Below are 27,743 nucleotides of genomic sequence, written 5' to 3'. Positions count from 1 at the left end.
CTCAATGTTAAACTGCTTTTTTTTAAAGTAAATTCTGATCCTTTGGCTTTTCTCCCATTATTAAAAAAAAAAAAGTCTGAATTCCTATGAACTGCTTTGCTAAGATTTTGGGGTTGACCCATTCTTTCCTTTATTCTGAATGCAGCTTCAAGTCTACCCCTGCAAAACACATATGCAGGGAGCACAGAATTCAAACTTCAGCTAATTTTCCCCTAGTCCCCATTACTTCTCTACTAGAAAAGTCCTTCTTGAAGCCTTATCTCATTGCTGGTCCCCAGTCAGTGGCTTATCTCCTGTTGCCCTTGAATCCTCTCAGCTTCTTCCACCGCATACTTCCTTATTTCATTTGGAAGGAAGAACTAATGAGTTGATAGTACAAGTTCACAAGGTATTTTTCCTCCAGTTCTCTTCCAAAGAAGACAGAACAAGCAACCAAGTGTCTTTGATAAGGGATTTGTTGAGGCCATAATCATTTCACTGAATCTTGTGAAGCACATAATAACCATGGAAAAGTATGCAAGAGCCAACAACAGTCTGTACCTCATAAAAGAACTACTTTCTGAATGAAAACACTTTAAAGCTAAAAACTGAGAACTTAGATACATCTTAAAAGAGTGAAATTAAAAAAAAAAGGGAAAAATGCAGTGTGCATCTGGCGTATTTTATGGTTTTAATATTCTGTCTCCATTAGGAATGCTGCCAAAAATACTTTTAAAAATGTTAAATCAAATAAAGAGATGATATACTTCCTTTTGAAATATGCAAAAATGGCATTTAGTAAGACAAAAATGAAGATAAAGCATGGAACTACACTTTTCTTCTCCCCTCAATACCTCCTAAGACTTTACACAAGCTCCCTGTGCAGTTGAGCTCTGCAGAGAGGCCATCATGAAGGTTTCATTAGTTTTATAAAGCTAGCAGAGTGGAAGTTTTACGGTTTCCATTCATCTACTCTGCTTTTCATTGCTGAAACAAGGGAGTTTTTGCTACTTACTCTCTTTTCCTTTCTCTTTGTTTTTTAGCTGCTGAAGTTTCTGCTCTCGATGCTGCTTCTCCAGCTCTTGCTCCTGCCGGTGTTGCTCCAACTTCCTCTGGTGCTCCAGGAGTTCCTGCTGATGCTTCATTGCCAGCATCTCCTGCTGCTGCTGTGGAGAAGGGAAGAGGAAAAAAAAAAGATCAAATTAACAGTCAGAGTTCCCAGCGCTAAAACAGAAGTTACAATCAGCTGCCAATAATGTTGTTTAATTCAAAGAAGCAGAAAAAGAACATGTCCTTTGTCAAGGGACAAAGCCCCCCACAGCAACTTAGGACATATTAATCATGAATACTCATATGCTCATCATGTGATAATCCTACACTGAAGAAGTACTACTGAGCTTCTCAAGTCAGACACTTGAACCAAAATATGCTTTGCAAAACCAGTTCAGTTCCCTTGTACATACGCTTGTTTGAATAAGCCTTTAATTATATGACTGCACACTGGTTTCTCCAAAAGCTCTTGGTCTCTCTCTGTGCATATAGAAGAGTAGCCAGGGACGGGGGTATCTTCCTAACTTCATCCAGTGCTGCTCACTTCCCTTGTCCGCTGCACAACCTTCAAACTCAAAGTTAATGCAAAAAGACTACAGCTTCCTGTGGGCTCATTAGCATGATCATCATCAGTTCCTGAGCTTAATTATAAAATATCTTTCTCAAGATATTCCTTCACTCAAGGAAGGATTTACCCCACTCCCACATACATTCACAGAAAGAACCCCGAGACAGGCTGCCCAATTAAGGTCAAGATTTGCCAAACCTTCATAAAATTGGATGTTCAAGATTTGAAGCACTAAAGGCTCCTTTAACATAGTGTTTTGTGGGTAACAGCACTTTACAAAGTCCTGTGCAGAGATTACCTAATTTTTACAAGGTCTTCTTGCTGCAAGCAGACACCAAAATGGTTAAGTGGTATCTGGCACTCGCTGGATCATTTGGGGATTTTTTTGTTGTTTTTTTTTTACTAAGCTGATTTTTAAAAGTCAGGTTTTGGCACCCGCCTTTTCATAAATACAGTCAAGGGCACAGCACTTGTTGGGTTGGGAATGCCAACAAGAGAACAACTTTGARAAGAGGTGCTGGTTTCCTCCCATGCATTTGCCAATCGACCCCTCCAATCCAACGACGAGCTTCAGCCTGCCACCGAGGCAGCTGGTCACAGTCTCCATACACTCCTGCAGGGCCACCTTGGGTCTCCCTCGATTTTTGTGGAAGCAGTAACAGCATTTTTTTCTTTTCTTTTTCATTGCTTGGTTGCCTTGGCCTAGCAAGCAGCCCAAACTCACAGCACAGCCACACATGGGAGGTGATGGGGAAAAGACCCTTTCAACAGCGGCTCAGTCTCACCTCAGCTTAAGCTGATCATGAAACCACATAGGGAGTTTCCAGCCCTGGGTTTTCGAGGACAAATTTGTTAAGAGTTTTGCAAGGTGACCTAGTGCCTTTCCCACTGCTTCCAGTTACTGTCCCATGGTGGGTTTTATAGTTAGGCTGAAAAAGTAGCACTAGACATTGAAATCAGCCAAGCCTGTAACTGTCTACAGATAAAACACTGGTAGCTGTAAAATCTTGCGCCACAATACCATTACCATTCTATTTTGTAGACAGGGAAGCAGAAGAGAGCCTAAGTTGCTCCCACATAACCACACAGTAAAACCAGAATTAGCATGAGATCTTCCAAGTCTTAGCCCTCTGGGCTTCACTGCCAAAGGGGCTGAGCCCCGACAGCTCTTTGTGGTCATGCTCACCACTTCCCAAAGTCCCAGGTGTCAAATCTGGACACCTAGAAGCTGTGTGCGCACACCAACCTCCTGCAAAATTTGGGGCAGACCATCTCTCTGGAATGTCCCAGCCCAGTGTATCCTTTGTGGGTCCAGGAGTGTTTTTCTGGGAGCTCAGAGGAGCAGTTTGGCTCCTCCAGGTCATGGAGAGGTACTTGCCAGAGCTTAGAGAATGCCCTGCGTTTTGACAGCAGGCCAGGAGAGAAACATGCTGAGGGGAAGCAGATGACAAATGACAAGCTGCAACAGCTTGTCGCTTCTCTAGGTGCGAATGGATTTCCGTGGGGCTTGCAACAGGCACTTCCCCAATGCAGGGCTTCTCCCCTGAAAAACGCCAAGCACCATCAAAAAAACCCACTGTTTTCTTAAGAAAAAGCTCAGACTAAGATTTAAGATACCACCGCCTTATCCTAAGAAAGGTCGCTGTTACTCCACTGCTACTTCCCAGTTTCATCTGCTCCCTGTCCAGCAATCAAGCTGCTCGGGCTGCTCTCATTACCCTTGCAAATCACTCCAAATGCAGGAGCACGTTTGCTCCCCGGAGCGGGTACCCATGATCATATTACGCTCGCCCTGCAATCTTTACGTTGGCAGCTTATAAACTGGCAGATTGATTTGAAGCTGGCAACGTTACCTTTCAAAACCCTTAATGCTATGTAGGCTCTGGCGATAGATGAGACTTCTCCAAGCCTTGACTTAATGGGTATCTGTGCTCAGATACCACCCACTGCTTGAGGTTGCAAAATCCTGGAAAGGGCCCGGGCCACTTCTGGCATGGTTAGTAAGTTGGGAACGTGTCTCCACTCTTCTCCAAAACTTAATACCATATGTGTGTGTGCATGCAAGACTTCCACCCTACATATCAGTGATTTTTCTTCTTCCTTTTTCACGTTTTTTATTTAGGCTTTCGACAGGAATTTCTTTGTTTAATTTCTGCTATTCTACATTTGTACCACCAAGTGTTTTAGCTGGGGTACATTAAAATCATACAATTCTATAAAAGCGTGCAAAAAAATAGTTTAGCTGGCATTCTGCAATCTGCCCAGCTATCTGCTGGAAACACATGATCAAGTAGTCCCTGCTGTTGATTCAAAGCGTGCAGATTGTTGTAAAACACCAAACACAAGTTACCAGTGATTCTACCTGTGTCTCCTCTTAATTCTATTAAATTTTATGTAAACAAAAAAAGTAATTGAGATTCTAAACCACCTACAAAAGTAAAAACAAGAAGCCCACAGAGGCAACCAGTCTTTTTTGGTGTGTAATTAAGCAGCCGCTTCCGCTAACGCGTCTCCATTTGGGGATAGAGTATCATTTCAGACTTCCAACAAGTCCACCACATGGTGGGCTTTTATAACGTACCCATAGAAAGTATGCAAATGAACAATATTTAATGCACAATATGTTAAAACAGGTTTTGTTATTTTTTATGAAATAAGGAGCCTTTTCTCTCCATCTGCAGTCTCCCAAGCTTTGCATGCTATGCTTCCTGTAATGTTTTACATACATTAAGATGCTTTAGAAGGAATTATGCTTTCATTGACATCTGTAGTGAAAAGTAAATGAAAAGACAGATTTGTATCTGGATGGCTTATAGAAGTTTCATTAAAGATGCTTTGTTTCAGCTGAATTTTGACCCCAGTTTCCATAAAGAGCATTCTTAATATAGCTACAGATCTTTCCAAACTTAAAAAGTGAAGCAACCTCTCCAATCTTATCCATGAATTCACTTTTTTGTTGTCTGCTGGAGCCTCAGAAATGACTGAACAACTCATTTTCGTACTCTATCTGAACTCTTACAGCATAAATGTTTTTCTGCACTTAGGCATGAAAACAAACTACATAGACACTATTGACAGGAAATATATGGTGTGCACACTCAGCAAAGGCAAGGCGTGATAGCGATGCAGTCAGATGCCTGCTAGCTTTAACCTAGCCAGCTCAGGCAACTGCAGTGAAGATCCTGCAGCACAGATTGCATGCGGGTTTTTCCCCCGTCTCCGGCAAGCTCGGATAAGGATTTGGGATGCTAACCCAAGCTGAGGCTTGCATTGCTCATCCTTGCTGCTGTCACTATCCACGTCGGTTATATTGCAGTCAGAGGAAACAGAGCTATCTGCATGAAAGTCGCACAATTTCTCCGTGCTTTAAAAACATAAGCTTTAAGAACTCTCTTCACACTAGACCGTGCCCTGATTTTCCTTTTAAAATTTGGTGGGGAGGGGGAGGTGTTACAATTTAATTTTCTCATTTTCAAATGTGTCTTTCTGCTGATGCTTTGTAAAAAAAAAAAAAAAAAAAGGACCCATAAACAGCAAGAGAACCCACTAAAGACTGACTAAACAAGAGAAACAGGAAATCTGATAACATACCGAAAGCTTTCCTATGCACAAAATAAACTGAAACTCCAGAAAAATATTAGCTTTTCTGTTTCAGTTAAAGTAATCTAGGCAAGTTTTAAGAGGTAGCAACATGCAGAAAAGCGTGTGGTTAACTGCCATGCAGTTTTATTCCCCCTCCTGCTCCACACACTAAGCTGCTTCTGACAAGATAATACCCACACATTTTAGCTTTGTTCTGACATTAAACCTTCACTTGGCTGTCTCAGTGGAAAAAAAAAAATCTACTGATATCTAAAAGCAAAATATTTCAGAAGCATATTTCAATGGGACACCAACTCCCACCACTTGGGTCTTCTAGACATTGAGTTAGGAATTTAAAAGTATCTCTTGAACTTGACTTCATGGCATACACCAAAGGATGCTTAGGTGGCTCTGATAAGGATTATTAATTACTGAGCTGAGATCTTGTTCACACACCACATAACACATTAGAAGACGCTGCTACAGATCTTTCTCGCTGGCAAACATATCAATGCCAGTTCTGCAATGCTTGTGTGTTAATTGCCCATAGCTGAAGTGGTATGTTTTTCTTAACTGTAATGAAATTTAAATGTTTGTGGAATACAAAGTGATACGCCAAGGGAAATCCCTTGCACTCAGACTAATTTCCAATATCAATTTGAGGAGTATGCTGTGTGACAAATACGCATTCTGCATTAGTGAACGTAGCAAGGAACATCTGAATAAGGTGCTCCTGCCAAAATAAATATTTGTAAATATTTGTAACTATAGGGATTCCTGCATATGTTTAATGTCACTGCTTCCACTATTTATGAAAGCTGCACAAATGTTCAACTGTACCTGTAGTTCACGCTTCTGGGGCTCCTTTAGCATATGTTAATAGTAATAAATGTAGCAAGGAGAATGTAGTGCATTTTAAGGTATTTATCAATTTTCAGCTAACCGTAAGGACTCAGCAGTGCAGCAGATTTTGCCAGTTGCATTCCTCAATTCTCCTCAGTTAAGTTCTCAAGCGTGTCTATTGAGAACACAAAGGGAACCAACCAGCACCTTTTCAGTAAACATGCTCGAAACTTCCCCTGCACAAAGAAACTTCGTTTTGAGCAAAGCAGAACTAAAACAATTCCCTTTAGCATTGCAGCAAAAATGGAAAAGCAGGGCTCTGCAATATTCCACATGCATCCGTCCAAAAGAAACCCAGTGCCCTCCTGAAAAGCGAGTGCTACTGACAGCAAAGATTCCATTTGCTAAAAAGAATGAGGATGTATTTCATTAAGACATGTTATTAAGATTTGCATAACCCCTTTGAGATTTGCTAGATGAATACCAAGGATGTGGATCCTTCCAGCATCCCAGTATCTTGCAAATACTACCTTAGTCTTTCCCCAGAAGCTAGACACAGTTCTCTCTGCCCACATGCCTCAGGTTTTTCCTTCCCCTACAACAGCCATCTTAATGACAGAAGCATCGTTTAGTTCACACAACCTGGTAAAACTGATTAAAATCTGTAAAGCATGAGTGGTTTTAAAGGCTAATGGACTCCCAGGTCTTTAAAATACATATTTTGAATACTTTACTGCAATTAGTGGAGGCCAGTGTAAAACTGTCTGTATCCAGGCAGCTCACCCTAATTCATGCAGCTGAAGCTAATCACACATAGAAATATTTTAGTGCAAGGCTGGGTGAACAACAGTCGGCATACTTATTGTCAAAGAAAGTTTGTTGCGATCCAAAGCACCTTAAGTTTTGCATCCACCTCCTAACTTGGATCTACACCTGTGGCAGAGATCACCTACTGAAGGAGCTACAGACTGACTGGATGCAGTGGGATGTCACCCAGAGCACCTCTGCAGCTCTTCATGTTTGTAGGCAACTCCTAATTCCTCAAGCACAAGGTAGCATAGGGTAAGAAGAAACAGGTAGACAGGGTAAGAAGACAGATTTTCATCTCAAACCAAGGCCACAACTGATTGCAACCAGAGGACTTCTTCCTGGAAAGCTCAAGGACACTGTACGACTAGTTCACCTGCTCTCAGAACTATCTGCTGCATCCTTACAACCCTTGAAGAAGCTGGTCCCTGGTGGTGGTGGCAGCTGCAAAGAAGTTGTAAGGACATGCAAGCAAAATACTAGCTTCCAAATCTGACAGCTTAATGCTGTACAAGACCAAAAAAAAATTTCTCAGCACCCCCAAAACTTGCAGTCTTAAAGGCCGAGTTAAGGCATGTCCTAGTAAATGCTTATGAAAGCTTTACATAATTGTCCTCTCATCTAGAAGGCAGCCAAGCTGGGGTTTTGGTGCAAAGTGTTGTTTTGTTTTGTTTTTTTATGCAAACTGTCTGCAAGCTGTTTTGGCAAAATTCTACAGTTGTGAGAGGTTAATTCAGATATTCAAAAGCATCTGGAGCTCAGAATCTGCAAAAATAAAGCAAAGATGTGGATGACAGTCAGGAAAGAACTAACCCAAACCTATGCACATCAAATCACCGCCACAAAAATCACAGCACAGGGGTGGACAGAAAGGCATAGATTTTGACTGAATTCCTGGAGAAGTTCTGTTTTACTTGGTTATTTTAGAGCAACTTCAATGCTGCTTTTTTCTTTTGGCCAGATTCTCTACTTCATGTTCTCCCCATCCTGTTTACTGGATTTTCAGCCTATTGCTCCAGTTTCAGGACTCTCTCTCCCTTGGCTGTGTTTTAATTCCAAGGGCAAAGCTATTACGGTTGTATGGAAGATATCTGCTGGAACACTGGAGGCTAGTTAGAAGTAATTGGTTGTACTGGGAGAGGGGGGATAAAAAAATAAATAAATAAAAAGAGTTGTGGTTTTCAGCAGGAGCCAAGCCGTAAGGGTTCCTAGACACAAAAATCTGAAAATACTGCATGGGAGAACAAATGTCTATCATCTCTTTTCTTGGACGTATCACCAGCTGAACGTATATTCAGAGTGCCCCTTTCCAGCTGTCGGAGAGGCAGACAGCAGGCAGTCCCATGCCAGAATTCCCTGCAGCCAGTCTTTCTTCACTACAGCAGGAGAAAAACAGTCTTTCTCAGCTGACTAGGCAAGCGACTAATCTCGCTCAGACATATCCTACTGCAAATGTCTGGGGTTCAGGTTTATGAAGCTCAAATGGCTTTGGGAAAGCAAATGACGGTTAAGTTTCCTGATTGCCAGCTACAGGCTAAAAGATCCCACATTAACAGTTTGGCAGTTTATATACAGACATATAATTTTGTATCCCCATTTTTTTCCCCCATCACGTTACCGCTCACCTCTCCTAAAAGCCTGATGGCTTGCGTTTCATTAATGAAGTAGCAGCTTCATCCCTCTAACACCTGCGTGGCTCTGAAGGTATACTATTGAGAAGGTACTTATATGTGCCTTCTACTCCCTGATGGCAACTCTAGGCTAGTTTTTACACTTCCTTCAGAATCAGATTAGTTGCGAGCCTTGCGAGAAAGTCATGAGCTGCATTTGTAGCATCTGACATGCAGTTCTTTCTCCCATTATCCCCCTCAAAAGGTGTGTGTGTGGCTGGGGAAAGAACCCTTTTGCATCCAACTCTGCTGTGCTTTATGTGTGCCTAAATTGAAGGAGAGGACAAATCTGTGCACCTTGCACCCGGAGTAGGAAACGCAGAAGTCTGACCACGTTCCTGCAGCTATTGAGAGGAGTTTGTGTCACAAGGAGCAGCTCTTCTTTACAAAAACAAATGTTCACCTTCCMAAAGACATCCTTATTGTCCCGAGAGGTAAGTCACCTCCGTCTGATATTCCCCACTCCCAACACTGACGTGCCTTGGTAGATCGCAACGTCATGCAAAGTCTGACTGAACGGAGGAGATATTTAAGTAAGAACTTGGTAAAAAAGCACATTGTGTTTTTTCTTTGTGCTACTCTGGGAAATTGGTTGTTGTCTAGTTCTCTGGAAAGGAGTTCTTTTCACCTCATTCTTCACAAAGGTGCATTTAACAAGCATGGGAATATTGAAGGATGGAGCAAAGGGAGAGGCTATCCTCTGTTCAGAAGTAGATTACTGTCATGGGACTGAAAGTTGTATGCACCTGCTTCGGTTACACCAAACCCTTTGGTTATGATGATACTGCTCACTGCAAGAAGATACCTAAAGACAAAGTTAGGCCCGCAGTAGGGACTCTGTAAATCAAAGAGCCATACAATGGTCCGGAAAAGGGAAAAGAGGCAAAGAGAATGAAGGCTGACTATGTTACGTCCGAGTAACATATCCTCCAAAGAAAGGGGGTGTTGAAAAGCTAATCAACAAGTGAGGACAGAGTACTTGTTCCATAACTTTTTGCTTCACTCCTCCAGTCCCCACTACAGTCAACATCACTGCTGACATGTGGCTTTAGCAACCATTTCAGCGCACAGTTTCTGGTTCAGCTTCCTTTGACTGGGTTTAAGCATCAGTGGACAAGGTGGTGAAGCAGACTAGGAAGTCCGGTTCTTTGCTGCCCTCTGAAAAGAGGCAGAGTGATAGGCCAAACATCCAACATGTCTGAAGGAACACAACAGGCTAAAAATGAATGTTCACCATCATTTGAAGTTCATGAAACCACAGCAGAGGTATCACATTTAGAGGTAACATGCCACCAAACCACATACCAACCATGTATTCTTTTTTACAAACCACCACCAGCCAAACAAGAAACTTAAGCAGGAAGATTAATCCAACAATATTTGTATTGTGTGTATACAACTGAGGTTATTCCCAATATGATTTACACTTAAATGCAATTTTGTTTTCTCATACACCTGCTAAATTTTGTTAAGAGACCATAAACAGCAACAAGAATCACAATGTTATGAACGTTAATTTCTCAGTGATAGTGCCTGTATTTACTTGTCAGGCAGTGAATGGTACCATTTCTGCCACTTAGGTCCCATGGTCAGCCTTCAGAATACCTCAAATGAAAAGTCAGCCCAATTTAAGTCCAACTTTAGGACAGCAAATCGAAAAAAAAAATGCATTGGGTAAAAGTCTGTTCTGGGCAAGAGGGCTTCACCCAAGAAACTCGATGCAGCCGAGTTCGGGCAGCAACAAACTTTTCATTTCCCCTATTTGATGAGTCTGAAACCACACTCAGTTAGAAAGCTGTGAACCCCCCAAATCAAGGATAGCAAGTAATGGTGCAGGGAGGCCAAGGCTAGCTGTAGCAGCAAATTCCAAGGACTCTGTCATGAGATCTCACAGCATGAAAGCCACTAAGACCACTGACTGCAGTTAGATCTGCGATTTCACTTTTGACCAAAATGTTTGTCTGCATCACAAAGCTGGAAAAGTTTGAGTTCGCTCCTTCCACCCAGCAAGCAGTAGCCCATCTCAGAAGAAGCCAAAATGTTCCTTTTACCAATTTTAATGCAGGTCTATATGGACCATTGTGGACAATCTCCCCGGCTGAGCAACCCAGGACAAGCCAGCTTCAGACCAGAAACCATCAATGCTAGTTAGCAAGCTGCTCAAGTTAACATACCCTGCTGAAAGGCTCTGTGTTTAATTGAGAGATGGAGCTTACTAATACAAATGCTGCTATATAATTTGTTGACGTTATCCACACTGGCGCGTGTAGCTATGCCCTTGGCGTTTTGGAAAAGATCTTGACTTTGAGCATGAGGAAAGTCACTCCCTTCTCCCTTCAAAGACAGCAAGCACTCTCATCTTGCAAAAGCTTTTCCTGGGGCTTACTTCTGTCAGAAATTAAATTTTGCAGGATCTATACCTAAGCCTTTTAGGCCATGGAGTCAGCTACTTGTACCAGAAAAATGAGGAGAGGTCACCAGAAAAAGAACAGGAAGCCATCTAGAAACAACGAAAGAGCATTTTACAATGACTTCAAGCGCTAACAGGGCACAAAGTGTTCGATCTGTTTTTACCGCTGACTGTACCCCAAACACAGTTCTCTAAGATTAATAATCCTATCATGTCAGAGGTAGACACCTGGTATCTCCTGGATTTTTAAGTTTCTCTTGAAAATAATGGAAATTGTAAGGAATGGGTGCTGTCTCCAGGAGGAAAGGGAAGCCCTCTGAGTTGCTTGGAAAGAAATAACATTTTACTGACGGCATACCAAAATCTGTCCAGAAGATTCCCTGAAAGGCTTTTACCTTCAGAAGCAAATATTAGGGGGGGGTTGGTCAGGGAGTTTCACCAAATGCTTCAAAACAACTGGTGTAAGGACTAATATCCTGAAAGCACCATCAATTTGGGATCAGAAGCTATGTTAATGAAAAACACGTCATCTGAAAACTGCAGAAACTACACAAAACCATCTTTGCATTCTGAATGCTGCTATATATAAAGTCTGAAAACATTCCACTTATTTTTTTTTGTTTATTGGCATAAAGCCAATGAATTAGGCAGCACAGCATGCTGTTAAATGCAGGAAATTTCTACATTAAATAGAAAGAAAACTGTTTCCAAATCACTACTCGGTGAACACCGCTGCCATCAGAGCTGCCTCCTATGCACAAAGGTCCAAGTTACATGCAAACCCATGACTTCTCTGATCATCCTGTACATGTTGCACATACAGTATAATATTCCCTGTGACACTGGTGCATATAAATACACTTTTTTCAGATGACAGAAATAGCATCAGATGAGAAAATTAACAGCTTTACATGCATCCAGGGTAAGATTTCCGTTCCATGAGGAACTTTGGGATGTTTAGATGCTTCTCAGTGTTGGGGAATATCACTACCAGGACAATACTTTTTTGATACCTGCTGTCACGTGCTAATGCTCATATGCATCAGCTTCCTAAAGGAAGTTTCGGGCTTTAGCTATAAGACAGACAGAGCTCCTAAGAGTCCTGCTCTGAGTTTGGGCAATGCACAGAAAGAAGAGATTAAGTCCATTACCCACCAAGTCGTCTGCTTCTCTGTTGAGCTCGCACTGCCTGCAGTAGCTTTTTTTAAAGCACGTCTCCTATCCCTCTTCAATCATTTCACTCAGGCCCTTGACCAGCAGGCAAGTGGAAAACCTTTTGGTAACTTCCAGCTGATCTTGGCCAGGAATCAGTGACTTGCAAAGGAAAAAAAATTCGATACCAATTCCTTGGCAGTCAAAGGTTGAGCAAAGCTCAGGATGGAATCTGCGGAGAAGCTTTCCACCATCTCATGGGCAACCCGCCTGGGCGCTGAGGTCCCTCTTCCCTCCTTGCCTGCATTGAGGGAGGCAGATGTGAGGGCTATAAATATTGTCGCACGTCTGGCAAAGCATGCCTCAGTGGAAAATCCATTTCCCTGAAGGTGAGCGTCTCTGTTGAAGACAAGCTTCTGCCTCTTTCTCTGGCCAGTCTGCAGCAGCCTCTGGAGCCCTCCGCATACAACAGTGTTGACTGCCTTTCTCGAACTGCTTTCAGACGTCAAGTCACAGCAATTTGCAAAGCTTCGCTATAGTTGTGAAAGACAGTTTTCTGTATTTCCATATGGCGTGAAGCCTTCCTAAGGCTTAGCTTATTTTCCCTAAATATGTCAAAGTTTTCTCATTACTCTCGGCATGCAAYGATCCTTCTCCCTCAGTGAGCAGAGCTCTAACTGCATTCATTATACTTTCCTCCCACAAATATTATTTCACTCTGAGCTTGGTTCTCCAGCTTGCATGATGTTCGGGAATTTGCTGCCTTTACATGGAGACCATTTCTTCCAAAAGAGAGACGCAAGAAGGTTCAACAAATAGAGGTAGCTGTTGACTTTCTATTAAAGCAAGGACTAACTGGGGGAAAGGACTGGAAAAGGCACCATCTATGCAGCCAGGAAGACTGGGCCAACCTTATCTTTTCCTTCTTCACTAGATCAGATGATTAAAATTCTGCTGCTGAGATAAAACCAAGTTCTGGAAAATACAAAAACTTCAGGTTTCAACAGAAAAAAAAAAATCTACTTGAAAAGAAAAATAGGAAGACATGCCCAGCACTTTTAAAACCAAATTTCATTTACTCAAGAAGAATTTAGGATGTCTCCTACAATACTGTTTTGTTCAGGGGGAAGGACATTTCCTCCCTCTTCATTCATACTACATCCCTTATAATTTGTATTCAGACTATTCACTGCTTTCCCACTTGAGAAAGAACAGTTTCTGTGTTCAAGTCAACAACATAGTGATAAAGAAAAATAAAAAACATAAAACATGATTACTGCTGTATGAGGCATTAACTTTTTAAAAATAAGTAACCTCTTTAAAATCTTCACAGAACTGGCTGTAATTTAATAATGGCTCTATGTATTTCTGCACAAAATACCGATTTCTCCCCACCCCTCTGGATGCACGATTTGCTTAAGAAATGCATTAAAATATATTTTTATCATCAGCTATACCTGTATATTCTTGTGCGATACTTTTAGCAGCAGATGCCTAGCCATTGAATTCCTTTTGACAAAACTCTTCACTGTCTATAAACAGAAGAGCGCAAAGCTATTTAAATCTCATGTCTTGTCAAAACCAGGATCCAATGCAGTATTTGCTCTGTATATGTAACTGTAGCCAGACGTTGTTCTGCTATATCCAAAATACACTTACAATCTAGGAATTGTAATCTTCGGGGTAAAAAATTTTAGAAACAGCCTAAAGAAAGGGTAAAGCAGGGAAATTGCTGCTCAAGTACATAAACAGATGAATAAATGTTTTGTAACTGTTGATTAAAATGCTAGATATTAGACTGCAACAAAAAAGAGCCAAATTAATTGATTCTAGATCGTTACACCCAAATATGTGAAACATAGTAAGATGCAGAAATTCTCCCCCACAAACAGTTTACAAAGCAGTCTTGTAATATAATTACAATATAATATATTGTATGTATAATATCAATTATACAATTTGCATTTGTATAATTTATATATTCTACAATAATATAGAAATAGCATAATTGAGGCCCTGATCATTTCCAAGGGAACCAATATCAAAGAGAACTGCCATTTTGTTTGACATCAGACTAAGTTAAGAGCTTTGACATTCACCTTTTAATTTTTTGTGTGTGTGTTTTGTTGTATTTTGAGGTTGTTTCAGAACTGAACCTTCCCCTGAAGAGGTGCAAGCCCAAACCAAAAGTGCTGCAGCAGTAAGGCGGGCAGAAAGTTCACTCCAGCCTTTCTGCACCCTGTCATTATGTATAACCTTAATCAAGGTTTAGTCCTGGGAGGGCTAAATTCCCAAGGCACTTCTTATCCAAAGGGAAACCTCCTCTCTACTGAACAGGAAACCTGGAAATGCAAGTTTGAAAATAGGAAGCAATGGCACTGGCGTTACAATACTGTAAAGTCAAGTTTTGAAGCAATACTTTCAGTTGAAGAACCTTAGCACCATGTTGCTTGGCCTCAACTATTTCTGCACATTGAACAACTTGCTTGGGAGACAAGAGACTAACGACGTCCTTAATCCCTTCAGCGGCACCATAAGCCAGTCATCAAATAAAGCTAATTTATTCTTAGCTCCCAAAGGGGAAGTCAAGAGGTTGATGTGTCTTTCATATTTTTAATCTAAAGATGCGCTGTTTGAATAAACAGAAAAGATCGTAAACTGCATCCCTGTCTTGTGTTGCTGTGAAAGATATAATGGTTCAGAATGATTCCAGCATATTCTGACTGCTATGCAGCAATTCATTAAATCTGCAGTCTTCGTGTTTACTAGTTATTACTTCTTTTTGACATTTCCTGGTATTGGTTTGCAGCTTATTTTAAAAATAAAGCTAAAAAAAAAAAACAATAAAAAGGGAAAATAATTGCCTTTATCTTCCTTTTTTTTTCCCCCCTCCCAAAACATTGCTCACCTTCAGGACCTTGCATGTGCCACACACTATCTTTCTCCAGCATAATCTTGCCGTTCTCCTGAACAGGAATGCATCCATCTCCCGCACCTCTTAGCAGTTGTCTACATGCGAACCAAAGCAGAGACATCCCCAGCATCTCTGCTTAGACCTTTCGCAGGACAGGCAAATTTGAGGACTGTGCGCTCACAGCCCATAGCACTAAAAGCAAAGATGAGGATAGAAGCAGTGGGCAGCACTTCCTTGACCCAACATATGTGCAGAGCAAGCATACACTTGGAGCAGTGTGCAGTAGTGTGCACGCACACATGGGGAATGGGAAGTATGCTACACATCCTGAGCAGCTGATTTTTAAAAAATACCTTTAAAAAGAGTACTGCATCTTCATTCATCTTCATTCAGAGCTATATCGACACCAAATTTTAACTTTCAACCCTCTAGTGCTTCACTTTTGTAGGAGGTAAGGTTCTTACTTATTTGCTTTAATACTCTCTTCCCCCCTCCAGCCCGTTTTTCATGAGTCATAAGGCAGCTGAATAGCTCAAAGTTTGCAGTCCAAATATGAGGTTATACATGTTCTCTGGACAAAACAGTAGCTTCCTTGGACTTATAGTCACTGCAATTAATGCAGTTGCCAGTTTCTGAAAGTCAAGTAATCAAAGAACCGCATAATCCAACAGTCATCTAAATGCAGGCTGACTTACAAATGCAAATACAAAAAAAAGTGCACAACGATTACACATTGGTATAGTTTTCCTTTTATTTGAACTACTGTTTGCAAAATATCATGGCCTCTATTTCAGTAACATGCCATTTTGTTTTTAAAGAAATATTGGGCAAGACAACACACTTACTTTTGGAGAGCACCTTGCAGGTCATCCTCTTGTGCACAGGATAACATTATTCCTACTTTTCATCTAGCCAACTTTCCACAGCGGTAGAAGAACTCCACTGATGCACTGGGCTAACTGGCTTTTCAAAATCATATCTCAAATTTCTTCTCTATAATGCAGACTTTTACCAGAATCAGTCACAGCTTTAACATAAATAAGAGCAACAACGCTCCTACCACCAGTAGTTTGAACTTGCCCATTAAATCGAAATGACCCTTTCATATTTTTAATGGACAAATATTTAAAGACATTTGCAATTACAAGTTACTAATGGAAATATTTATTTGTCAAAGACATTTAACATTTTTAATTCTTGCATGTATCGTTGGGAACCACAAATGCTATAACTGCTTTTGGGCTATGCATCCATGAATGCATATGCATATACATATATATATATGTATGTATGTATGTATGTATAAGTATACACACACACACACACACACACATATAAATGCATAAGTTGTGCATGCGCATGTATATACATATATGCTTACATTTATACAAGCACCTTTCTCCTAAAGAGAGCACATTAGAGCACCCATAAGGGACACAGGCATTTGCTGTTAATCAGTCTTTAAACGGTTAGTATCTATGTTCGAAAAGGCTGTAAATAACACAACATTAACTTTTAATCCTATCTCTCTCACTCTGACATACATTTCGTATTAAAATGAAAGTTCTGTAAGGTTGAATTGAGGTTGCTTTTTAATATTGCATTAACACTATTTACCATGCGCAGTGCTAATCCCCCTTTGAAAAGGGAGCATATTAGCAATTCTGAAAGCTGATGTTACCATAGCAATAGTCTATCACTGTGAAATATTTATATAATGTCTAACATTTTCACTATGCAACAGCCATCTTCTAAACTGCACTTTCTGCTTATCCCCTGTGCTATGTTATCTTCCAGCCTGTGCGACAGAGCAGTGCAAAGCAACCGGCTGCTGGCTAACTTGTACCCCGTAACCCTGAACTGCGCGCAAACACTACCCACACCCTCTGCTCCCACTCTCAACGTGCATTTTTCCTGCAGAAGACAATAACATCCACGTTTTACATCTTGAAGAGCTGCCATATGTACAACGAGCAATTTATATGCCATTCAAATGTGTGATCTTAGTAACAGGTAGCCTAACAGCTTTCCCGCTGGGTTAAATTCTGCTGAAATGAGGCTACACAAATTTCCCAAATCCAGACCCAGGTCTTGCAAGCCAACTGTTGGCAGTGGGGGCAGGACTTCTGAATATATGTAGGCATGTGGATGAGGTTTAAAATAGCACGCCTCCCCTCCTCCATCCCATCCCCCTTTTTAAAACTTAGTCCTTGACTCCCATTTCTAAAGACAGTCCTTTAACCAGGGATTACCCAGTCCATCATATCTCCATTGCCAAAACAAACGAGTTTATTTGTCTGCCTCCTCCTGGTGACACTATGCTTTTGCATGCCATCCAAAGCAGGGTTGCCCATCACTTACTTTGATGTGCTCGTGCAGCTGAGCCTCATGCTGCCGGGAGAGCTGCTCGTGTTGCCTCTGAAACTCGGCTATGAGAATTTGCCTCTGGATCTGCTGCTTCTGCTTGAGTGCCAGAAGCTCCTGCTGGAGCTGCTGCTCTCGGAGCGTCGGTTCCGTCACGGGCATGGAAAACTGGTGGTCCAAGCGGAGATCCATTGGGACTGAAGTTGGCGCAACTTGCAAGGGCAGTGCTGTGGTCACATCAACTGCAATGTCAAAAGACAACAGGAGAGAAATTCAAGACATCGTCATCCCATTCTTCTAGCATCACTTGAAATAAGAAGGATAAAGATTAATCTAAGGCATCACAGAAAGGATGGTTCTTGGTACAGCTGATCAACCGATGGCTTCCCATGGTCAGGGGCATCAAGTTCTCTTTCCAAAAATTTATGCAGAAAAACACTACGTGCTGTATCTTTTATGACCATTTTGAGGAAAAGTCTCCTTTAAACAACCCTCCCTCAGACAAGCAGCTTAGCTAAAAGCAAGCTGGTAATGAAGCACCCGGGAAACATTCCTAACTGCTCCTGTGACAAACTAGACTTTCTGCCTGCAACAACCAAAAAGGTGGAAACACATCTCTCGGAAAGCACAGGGGACCCTGCAGAACAGACAGGGGCAGGAAGCAAGGAGGAAAGTTCACGAGTGTCAAACTTGCCAAGAATTGCCTCCATCACTCAAAATTCCAAGTGTGACAAACCAACACATCCAATATGTACCAAGAAGACCCATAACTTAGCCTCACCACGAGATGCACGCTAAAACAAGAAAGGAAAAACAAACACCCGATTTTTTTTTGTGTGCAGTAAAAATGAGTTTTTTGCTTACATAAAGAGCATCGCCCTGAAGACAAGGAACTTGTCATAAAAACGGTGGCGGCAGACACCTACAAAAATACCTTTGCAAGAACTCGATCTCAGTTCATTTCTGCTAAAAAAAAAAAAAAAAATTACTACCATCCCATGAATGACTAAATATTTCAAAATTTCAAGTCAGCTACAAATCTGTGTTTGATATGTGCTCTGTACATTTGGTCCACTGAAGGCCTTGTTCCACAGGGCCATCAACCCCTCACCTTCTGGAGATCTTTGCTAGCTGGGTGCAGCCACAAAGGCTGCTCACAGTCCGTACAAGGCTGGCACCAGAGCTCAACCCCCAGCACCCTCCTCACACCGTGCTGTTCTTCACCTTCTGTGGACCAAAGCCAACGCAGAGCGACACTGCAAAGTCTCACGGGGCACTTGCTGATGGCAAGTAACAGGCTAGAAATGGAGCTGCAGACACGCTGACAGCAGACCTACAAAATCACTGACCTCTGACGTGTTTTGGCCTATCTCCATGCTCCCGTAGCCCCTGCGGGCCCTCTGGGGCTAACACCCCCCACCCAGCATGAGACGTCCTGCCTGGCTGCGAGTGGCACCGGGACACAAAACCTTTGGGATGAAGCATCCCTTATCTGCCACTACCGCAACCTGAGAAAGATTTTGGTTGCTAAACACCTGTCCTGAACAGAACAACTTAAGACAACAACCCAGATGGCCAGAGGGTCTTTTTTTTTTTTTTTAATGAAACAACACTACTTCTAGGAAAAGGGAGCGTCCCCCCACTATGTAAATAAACATGGGATAGAAGAACACAATTTATAGGAAAGTTAAAATAACAGTAAATCCATCGTCCAACTAAGCAAGAGGGAAAACACAGGGTTTAGGGCTGTGATACTGCATTGCACTTAACTCCTTTCAGCACAAGGCGTGCTGAAATGCTTCCGGAGGATAATTAAAATTTCCTCTTAGCCACGCGAATAATACAGTGCAGTAAGCATTGCAGCTGTTTTAAAGAAGGGACACAGCGAAATGTGTCACCAACAGAAAGATAAAACAAAAAAAAACCCTACGATCATCCAAGTGTGCAGACACTGGAGTAACACCCACAGCCAAGTACTGCACTCTGCGGGAGACACCATCGTTGCTACAAACACACCCCAAAACAGGAAACCCGCCACTGCAGGACCAGCTTTGCTGAGATCAACACCAGCAGGAGAGAGACCCTTTCAAAAGGAAAATAAAGAAAAGGGCTTGAAGTGCAGTTCAGATCCAGTTCAGCTAGCTCAAGTTCAGGGGAAAAGGAGAAATCGTTAGGAACTGCAAAAGGTTAAGAAAAAAGGTTTTGCTAAGACAGACTGCCAGCTATGACTACCATGCATAGTATTTCTAGAGGAACTTTAGTTTTATACAAAATTAAACTCATACTGCAGCTCCAGGTTGATCATTCAGCCCTGGGTGTTATTTTAGCATCCTCCTCATGGAAATGACATACAGGTACAGAACAAGTTGCCTCCTCTTTAAACTACGACGCTCTTACAAGTCCCCTCATACAAGTCCTTTTAACATCACCCTCCTGTACCATGCCCAGGGGAGTGCTAAAGCGACACATTGCAAATGTCCATTTATAACATCACAAAACAGCATCAGGCCATTAACGTCACCAAATGCACTCTGTCATTGGGGGGGGGGGTTAACGGGGTTTCCCCTCCACGCTATTTTTTTCCCCACGCCCGGTGCTAAATGCTCAGCCTGAGCAGAGGAGGAGCCGGCTCTTCTGGGATGGAAACATTTTCTGCAAAAGGTCAAATTTCTGGAAGAGCTGCTATTTTTCAACCCACAAGTTATTGCCTCCGCTTCCCTATTATTTTCCTTCCTGTGTCCTTTTCCCTCACTCTTTTCTCTCCCCCGCTCGCTCTTCTCAGAGCACGGGATGAAAGGCTGGGATTCTTCTGCAGAACAGTAACTGCTAAGGCACGGCAGGTCTCTGAAGCACAGCCAGGGATTTTGTCAAGAACGAAATGTTCATATACGTACACAGCAGCATATACATACATATATTTTACATATATGAACATATACATATATATGCACACACACACACACACACATACATATATACATAAAAATGCACTCAAACCCAATGAGTTCTTAGACCCTTCTCCAGAACGGTGGATGCTTTTGCACCCGGATGATACCACGGTCAACCCCCTTCCCATTCCTGCCCACACATCATCCCTACGGCAACTGCTTGCATGGAAAAACACTCCATCCACTTTCCCTATCTGAGAGTGGGATCTGACAGCTAGAAACCAGAAATTGCAAAGACTATCTCGTTTCATGGACTACTGGTTCAGAAATTTCTCATCTAATTGAAGGTGTAAAGGCAGCTACATATGTGATGCTTTAAATTAGATTCAGGCCTGCAAGCATTTTCACGTTTTACGTCCTTCACCAGTATTGCATACGAGGCAAGCGGTTGCAACCCAGTGACGTCAGATGTCTGAGGTATTACGGGAAATGGGCCGTATCCTGGAACAGGAGTATAGCTACATGTTTCCACGCTAGCAAAAAAACCCTGTTAATATATTTGCTGGATCTATAGGTAAATTTGAGATGGGGGGGTGGTGGGGGGGGAAATTCCTAACACAAATTAACAAGTATCTGCACAAAAAAAAATAAATATCAAGTCTTCAAAATTATCACACACTGTGGCTATCAAAAATCCAAATTAACTATTTTCACCTAATATGAAGGACTCAATATTCATAAGGCAGGCTATTCCAAGCATTATACTCCACATATTATTTATGGAATTACTATATACTATGAAAGATTCACAACAACTATTCCCAAAGTAGCACCAATTTTATCTCGCAGTAAATCTACGGGAACTCCATTGGCTCCGGCACAGTTTCTCCAGGTGTAGTCAACAAGAATTAGATCCACGTTAAAAAGAAGCCTGGACAGATTTCTACTAATTCAGCTTAGTTTCACTCCACCTCAATACAATGAACCTGAGCTGGAATTATGCCCCAACTCCTTCATTCCCCCAGGAGAATCTGAGGAGGCTTTAATGCAATTTTAATGCTTGCAACAGGTAATTCCAGAGGCTCAAAACTCAAATGAGCACACAAAACAAGCAATGGAGTGGACTTGGTGAAGCACGAGCTTTTTAAACACGTTTCCTATTTGTGTACCCAGCTGCAGATTCCTGACGTCAGCAATGATGTCGCCACTCTGTTATAAACATGGCATAAAGAAGGGCAGTTCTAATACAAAGGTAGCAGTTGTTCGCTCCGGCTTGCCGGTTCTCCAAGGAAATGTGTTCGTCTTAAGTGCAGACCGCCTCTTTTGCCGACGCTATTTAGGTTAAATGCAATTTCTTTGAAACCTGCATGCATTCTCCTACACACACCTTTTATGATCTAAACACTCCTGTTTTACCCCGGAACAGCAGCCTTCACTTGCAGCGTGTGGAAAAAGCCAGCCGGTTAATATTCCTGCAAAACCCTGCGGTCCCTGTTGCCAGCGGTAGGCAGCAAAGCAAGCGATCCCCCTCCCCGCCGCCCCGGGAAAGGACCGTGCTGGAGCGCCAGCTGCAGCGATCAACGCCACAATTCCCATTCATCGGATTCACAGAAGGCTGCGTCATCCCTGCCTTCCTCCTATTTCAGTCTCAAAAAAAAAAAGAAAGAAAAAAAAAGCCGTTTGCAAAGCCCCAAGCTCCCCGCAGAAGCAGCGAGTGCTTCTGACCCCCCGAGCCCTCCCGTCAACAATGAAACCTTCTCTGCTTGCTGAACACGTCATCAAAACCAAAAAAAAAAAAAAAGAGGGGGAAAAAAAAAAGGCCTATGTTCCTAGGAATATTTCATGGTAGACTAGAAAATTGCTTTCATAGGTTCTGCCTTGGGAACGTATTAATACAATCGCATTCGTGATGTGAGCAAAAGCACAAAGACTATATTCAGAGTTCTAATGAGAAATGCCAAACCCATGAATTAGAAGACAAGATCTCAATTATGAATAATAAACTATCTCGTGTTCTCCCTGTCTTTTGCTTCATTGTAGGAACACAAGGAAAAAACAGGAGTTTTTTGTTTTGTTTTGTTTTTAACTAGGCATGTAGGGATTTTTTTTCATGGTCAAGTTACCACTGCTTTAAGACCAACTTAAAACCACTCTGATGTTTTTCCCTTTCAGAACAAATAAAACACAGATATGCATTAAAAACTGTGCTGTATGTTAATTAAAACCTAAAGCATTCTAGTCCTTATTGATTGCAGGCATAGAGTGGCCTCTTGATTGAAACTGCAACCTTGATGTATCATAGCTTGTCCGTAATATCACTAAGTGGAATTTATCTACTGGTTAAATACAATTGCCATAACAAACCGATGAACACAAAAGCAAGAGYGCATTTCTTACAAAAATGTTGTACATTAAGATCATTTCACATTAAGTTTGCAGAGTACTACATGATCAGATAGTGGCATGCTGATCCTCTTCAATGCCCCAAACTTAAAAATACCTTCTTCGCAAGTATTAAGCATTTTGGAAGGGATTACAGAAGGGTGGTATCATTTAACTATGTGCACATATTATTTAAACAAAAAAGAGACAGTAGTTACTTTCTTCCCCTTTTCTGATGCATCATTTTCATGTAAGTACTTAAAGGACTAAAATACAGAAGTATTTAGTCCTGAAAAGACACGCTGAAATGTATGTTAAAACAAAACTTCAACATGAGATGGACACAGGATATTTGAAGCAGAGACCTAAACTCAAATCTCCTTCAGTACAACCTTCGCTTAAGTTGTATCTTAAAAATATTCTAGAAATTAGTTTTAAAATTGAAAGCTGTTGCCAGAAAGACACTTCATTTGGCAATTCCCTTCCGCTTTAAAGGAGAAAGGCCGTCCACCTCCGCACAGCTCCTTTAAAACACCGGGGGTGAGTTTCTGCTCAGGGCTGGAGGAAGAAAAGAAGAAACCCCCAACCACAATATTGTGTAAAGCACGGATATACCACTGCATGCCTGTGTCAGAGCGAGCTGAGGAGCCGCAGCACCCCAAAACCCAAGAAAAGAGCATTTCAACTCATATAATAACTCTACAGTACCCATATCGCTAAACGCTGGGGAGGGGAACGCTGCTCTGGATCACTGCAATTGCACTTGCAAGTGCAGCGCTTGCCAGAARCCCTTGACTCAGCTTCTCCTCCCTCCATCCTCTTTGGACGTCGGCTTTATTTCCAACTAATGAGTTTGCTTCCTAATTGCTAGCACACCAGCGTTGCCCTCCAGACAGATCCTGCCAATAGCAGAGTGGCAGCCTTTCAGTGGAAAAAAAAAAAAAACCAAACCCAAAATCGAGAAAGCAGGCTGAGCATCTGCAGCATTTCAGTTACTGCCATGGGAGACAAAAAATAAACCAACCCATCCTGCTCGGCTGAAGCATCGAGATCCGCGCAGAGCATGATTCACCGAATAAAGAACGACGGCTGTTTCGGATGCAGCTGAACGAGCAAACGTGTGTACGGACCTCCCCGGAGCGGTATTTTCAGCTGTTTTCATTGCCAGGCAGCAATGAATAGGGTGCAGGTCAAGGTGTTTTCTGCCACCTATTTTATTTCCTGGAAGCCGACCTGCTTCCCTTGAGATTTCCCCTTTTGCAAAGCCTTCATATACAGCTCACTGCTGACCAAAACGAGTACTCCGTGTCGGAAATACGTCACTTACAGTACGAGCACACTGCACAGCAGGGCTCCTGCAAAGCCATGCAATGCCGTTTCTAAAACCACTGCATTCATTTGCTTCGAATCGTCTCAGAAACAAGGCAAGAAGGAGCCGCTCACTTAAAGCGTGCCACGGCAGAGGGAAAATTTGCAGTGGCTTCTTCTGGAAGGCGGCTTGCATTATTTGACTATCATGATGTTATTTTTAAGGGAGCAATAGGCTCTCYGAGCCCCCCTTACTTGGAAATTGGCTGGTCTGCCCTATGCCGTGCTTGGCAGCACCGAGGGGATCAGTGCCCATCAAATCCTCCCCTCCGCAAGCCAGGGCTCTTTGAGGGAGTTCATTGTGCATGCAAGGCACTCTTTCCACTGTCTACACTTCAGCAAATGTCAAAACTCACTGAAACACTAAGAGACAGTGAGATCAGAGCTATTAATAGAAACAAGCTACTGCAGTATCTGACTGCAGTGCCAAGATAAAAGAAATGCAGTTTTGGGTAAACCGTAACAAAGCAGCCGAAAACACGGAACAAGACTCTTAGAAAGACTGAAAGGTACTTAGGAGGTTTTTATCTACAGCATGCCATTTCCAACAGAGCGGCCCAAATATAAGCAGGGTTTCCCAAGAAAATAATATCTGAGGGGAAAAAATAAATCTCTTTACCTTATATATCCAGACTACTCTCTTAGACATCACTTTCCAATGCTGTACTATAAGAGCCCCAGAAACACCTCCAGGAGCTTGTGCAAGGTAAACGGAGCAAGCAGGAGCTCTGGGGGGTGGCTATAGCTAGCGCGGAGAGCCCACGGCAGGCCAAGGCACTGACTTCTGCCGCAGCACACCAGGAGCGTTGCATAGGTGCTACGGATGGCGGGCAGACGTTACGGCCCTGCTGGCTGTCCCTACAAAACAGTCCGCTCAGCGCAGCACAGTCGCCGTTATTTTTGCAGAGCTGCGCCGGCAAATGCAAACGCAGCCCTGAGCCTGCCTCAGAAGGCAAGCTCCGAGTAAACAGCAGCTGAGATTTCCTACACCCAACGCACATGCTGCAATTCAGCAAGGGCTGGAATAATTCTAGGATAGGAGAATATTTCATGMAGCATGAATGGGAACCCAAATTAATCCTCCTATCACCCATTGAWAYGTAGCAAGTGAGGCACCGTGCTGTAGGCAACAGATGGAATTGTAAATGTCACTCACTCATTCACTGCAGAGAAATTTCTCGCTTCTCTGATTACTAATAAGACCTGAAGACATAATAAGGGTAGAGTGCTTTGCAATCGCTCTAACCAACTTTTTCAGTCATGACACCTTCACTAAAAAGATACCTGATTATCGTTTATTAGACAGCTCCATGAGAGATCTACATGCAAGTTTTATTCGTCACAGGAAGGAAACTAAAAAGTGAAGACGACAACATTTATCCTGCTCTCTCCAGCTCAGGCTTCAAACATTAGAAAATGGCTCCTTTGATGATACTCAGAAAAAAAAAGTAACCCAGTTACATCAATAATAGACAGGAAAAACAGTTCTAAAAAAAAAAAAACATTTTTGTATGTTTTCTTGCTTATTTATAGATCTCCTCATGAACTAGAAATGCATAGTGTAAACGTCAACATTCATCAACCTAATTCTGTCTAAAAGAAGGATTATTAAAATTCCCTCTTGGGATCCAAATACAGCCTCAGAGAAGCGTATCAGAGTTTGGAAAAGTACAACTTTCTTGGCTAACTATCTATACCTTATAGGCCAGCTGTATATTTGACGGCCCAGTCTAAAGCGTTGCAAAGAAATTCAACATTCTTGAAYAGAGCATGAAGTATCCTGATCTCCAGATCACCTTCAATCAGTATTATGTCTTCCCGCAGCAGGAAGCAGAACACATCACAAGTAAAACAGCGCACTGAAGAACAAGCACAGTAATAMATAAGAACAAGAATCCTTAACAAGAATCTGGAGAGTTCACATCACAGTGTCTGAGAAAAGGCCAAGACTAAAAACCTTGATTACACAGATGTCTTCAACAGATGAGCCTATGCAGGATAAAGAAGCTCCAAAGGGAGATGCTGAAGTTTCACTGCTTCCTTTTCAGTCATTATCCTGCTCCTTCTCRTTGTTGTTTTAATCAATGACATATTTGAAAAATGAGTATCTTGGATGATGCCAAGCCTTTTACCAAAATTAAAGATAATGAAATCTAATGAGTAAGTTWGGAATATTTCTCACTTTAGACTTCATACAACTGTGGCAAGCCTTTCCTTGTACACTTTCCTGGTGCTTTCCTTGCAAGCTGGGGGCTAGCCAACTGAAACCCACCTGAGATTCCATGGGAAAATGTGCCTAAGTCAAAAACAGAACAAAAYAAAACAAAAAATCTTCTTAAAAAAACCCTTCTGGGAACACAGTTTTGCCTACCTTCTCATTTCMAGCATTATCCAACAACTGAACCTCTTTGAACCATCTGTCTAGTTGTTGGTATAAGAAAATCCTCACCTTACTAGATATCCAAGACAAAAAGGTTAAAGGAAGATCTGATATACTTCTAAATAAACAAACCCACACAGACTTCTCATATGCTTCTGTCTAATCTCATCCTGAACTTCCTTCAAGGGAAAACAATGCTTTAGAAAACAGAATTAAAGGCAGAGGAGATGRAGCAGGAGCCTGGAAAAGGACTGAAGTCTAATGAGAATATATATGAAAGAAGCTCCCCATGAGAAAAAATTCCAGTCAGCTAGATACACACGGCTGAGCTGGAGAGACACACAGCAAAGCTGGGATTACACACATGCCTAGACCATCTAATGGGGTTCTCTCAGGAGACTGTATAGAGCTGACCTCTACATCACTAAGAAAAAGAAATAGCAGATCAAGCAGCTATGAAGCAGGAGAGCTTGAATGCCAGGAGGTAAACAGTGGACATTCATAAGGGAAATGACTTTCAGGAGGACAGCAGACATCACTTCTCCTCCTTGCTCTGATGTATCAAGGAAGGAGTGTTTTTCCTACTATAAATCTTGCCCAAGCACAGYGGTGCCATTCATGTAGCTGGAGGGGATCCTGGGGCTGAGTGGGCAAGATGATGTGGTGAGAGCCAAAGTGAAGGTTTAGCTTGCAAGTGGAGATGGTGCCAGCTGGTAAAGAGCCAGGCCATTCTGAAGAGTTGTGTGATAAAAGCAGTTATTGCTATAGGGAAATGCTGTCAGCTTCCTAAAGACATTCAGAGAAGCTAGGAGATCAAAGTCACCTATCTGTTGCTGAGAAGGAATGCTGGTCCATTGCCAAAACCACATGGAGAACATGCAGCCAACCACTGCTTTCCCGCGCCTGATGGATCCTATGMGTTYGAGAGGCAAGAAAAAGAATCRTTATCATTAAAAGCAGAAAAAGCAGTAGCACAAACGTTGCTGAAGGCAGGTCTAGGCACCACAAAAGAAAATTGCACAGCAATACAGGAGGCAACCCAGCAGTCTCTGGATCAGCAGCTGGTCACTCCATGAGAATGAACGCTTTAACAAACACTTCTAAACATATTAATTTGTTTAGAAATTAAGCAATGGCATGTTAACTCYCTAAGATCAAAAGACAAGGTAAAACAAGATTCTTAGGAATTATCCGTCCCCTGACATATACTATAATTTTATTAAAAAGGCATATTCGAATTATTTTAAACAGCACATGAATGAATGGTTGTAACTAATAGACTGGACAAATCATGTCTGTCACAGTTCAAGTGACTCCCAGCTGTATGATAAGCCCCAAAACACAGGATGCAATCTCCTCAGTCACAATAAARGTAAAAACAGCAAA

At 42.0% G+C, this 27,743-nt stretch overlaps 1 protein-coding gene across 6 annotated transcripts in view; it reads right to left on the bottom strand.

Moving 5' to 3' along the window:
- HDAC4 (histone deacetylase 4) overlaps positions 1–27,232 on the bottom strand; it is a 134,502-nt gene extending 107,270 nt beyond the window's left edge. For all 6 annotated transcript variants that reach the window (XM_026075615.1, XM_026075613.1, XM_026075611.1 and 3 more), the window contains exons 1-3: positions 27,181–27,232; positions 17,337–17,581; positions 995–1,145 (exon numbers count right to left, since the gene is read on the bottom strand). In XM_026075615.1, coding sequence (XP_025931400.1) covers positions 995–1,145; positions 17,337–17,581; positions 27,181–27,226 — 442 coding nt within the window. In that variant the 5' untranslated portion in view covers positions 27,227–27,232. The remainder of the gene's footprint in view (positions 1–994; positions 1,146–17,336; positions 17,582–27,180) is intronic.
- Between the last annotated feature and the right edge of the window lie 511 nt (positions 27,233–27,743).

Source organism: Apteryx rowi, unplaced genomic scaffold, assembly GCF_003343035.1.
Source record: "Apteryx rowi isolate R43461 unplaced genomic scaffold, aptRow1 scaffold_407, whole genome shotgun sequence".
Taxonomy (NCBI): Eukaryota; Metazoa; Chordata; class Aves; order Apterygiformes; family Apterygidae; genus Apteryx; species Apteryx rowi.
The sequence above is the reverse complement of the archived record's forward strand: the minus strand, read 5'-3'. Positions and strand labels throughout refer to the sequence as shown.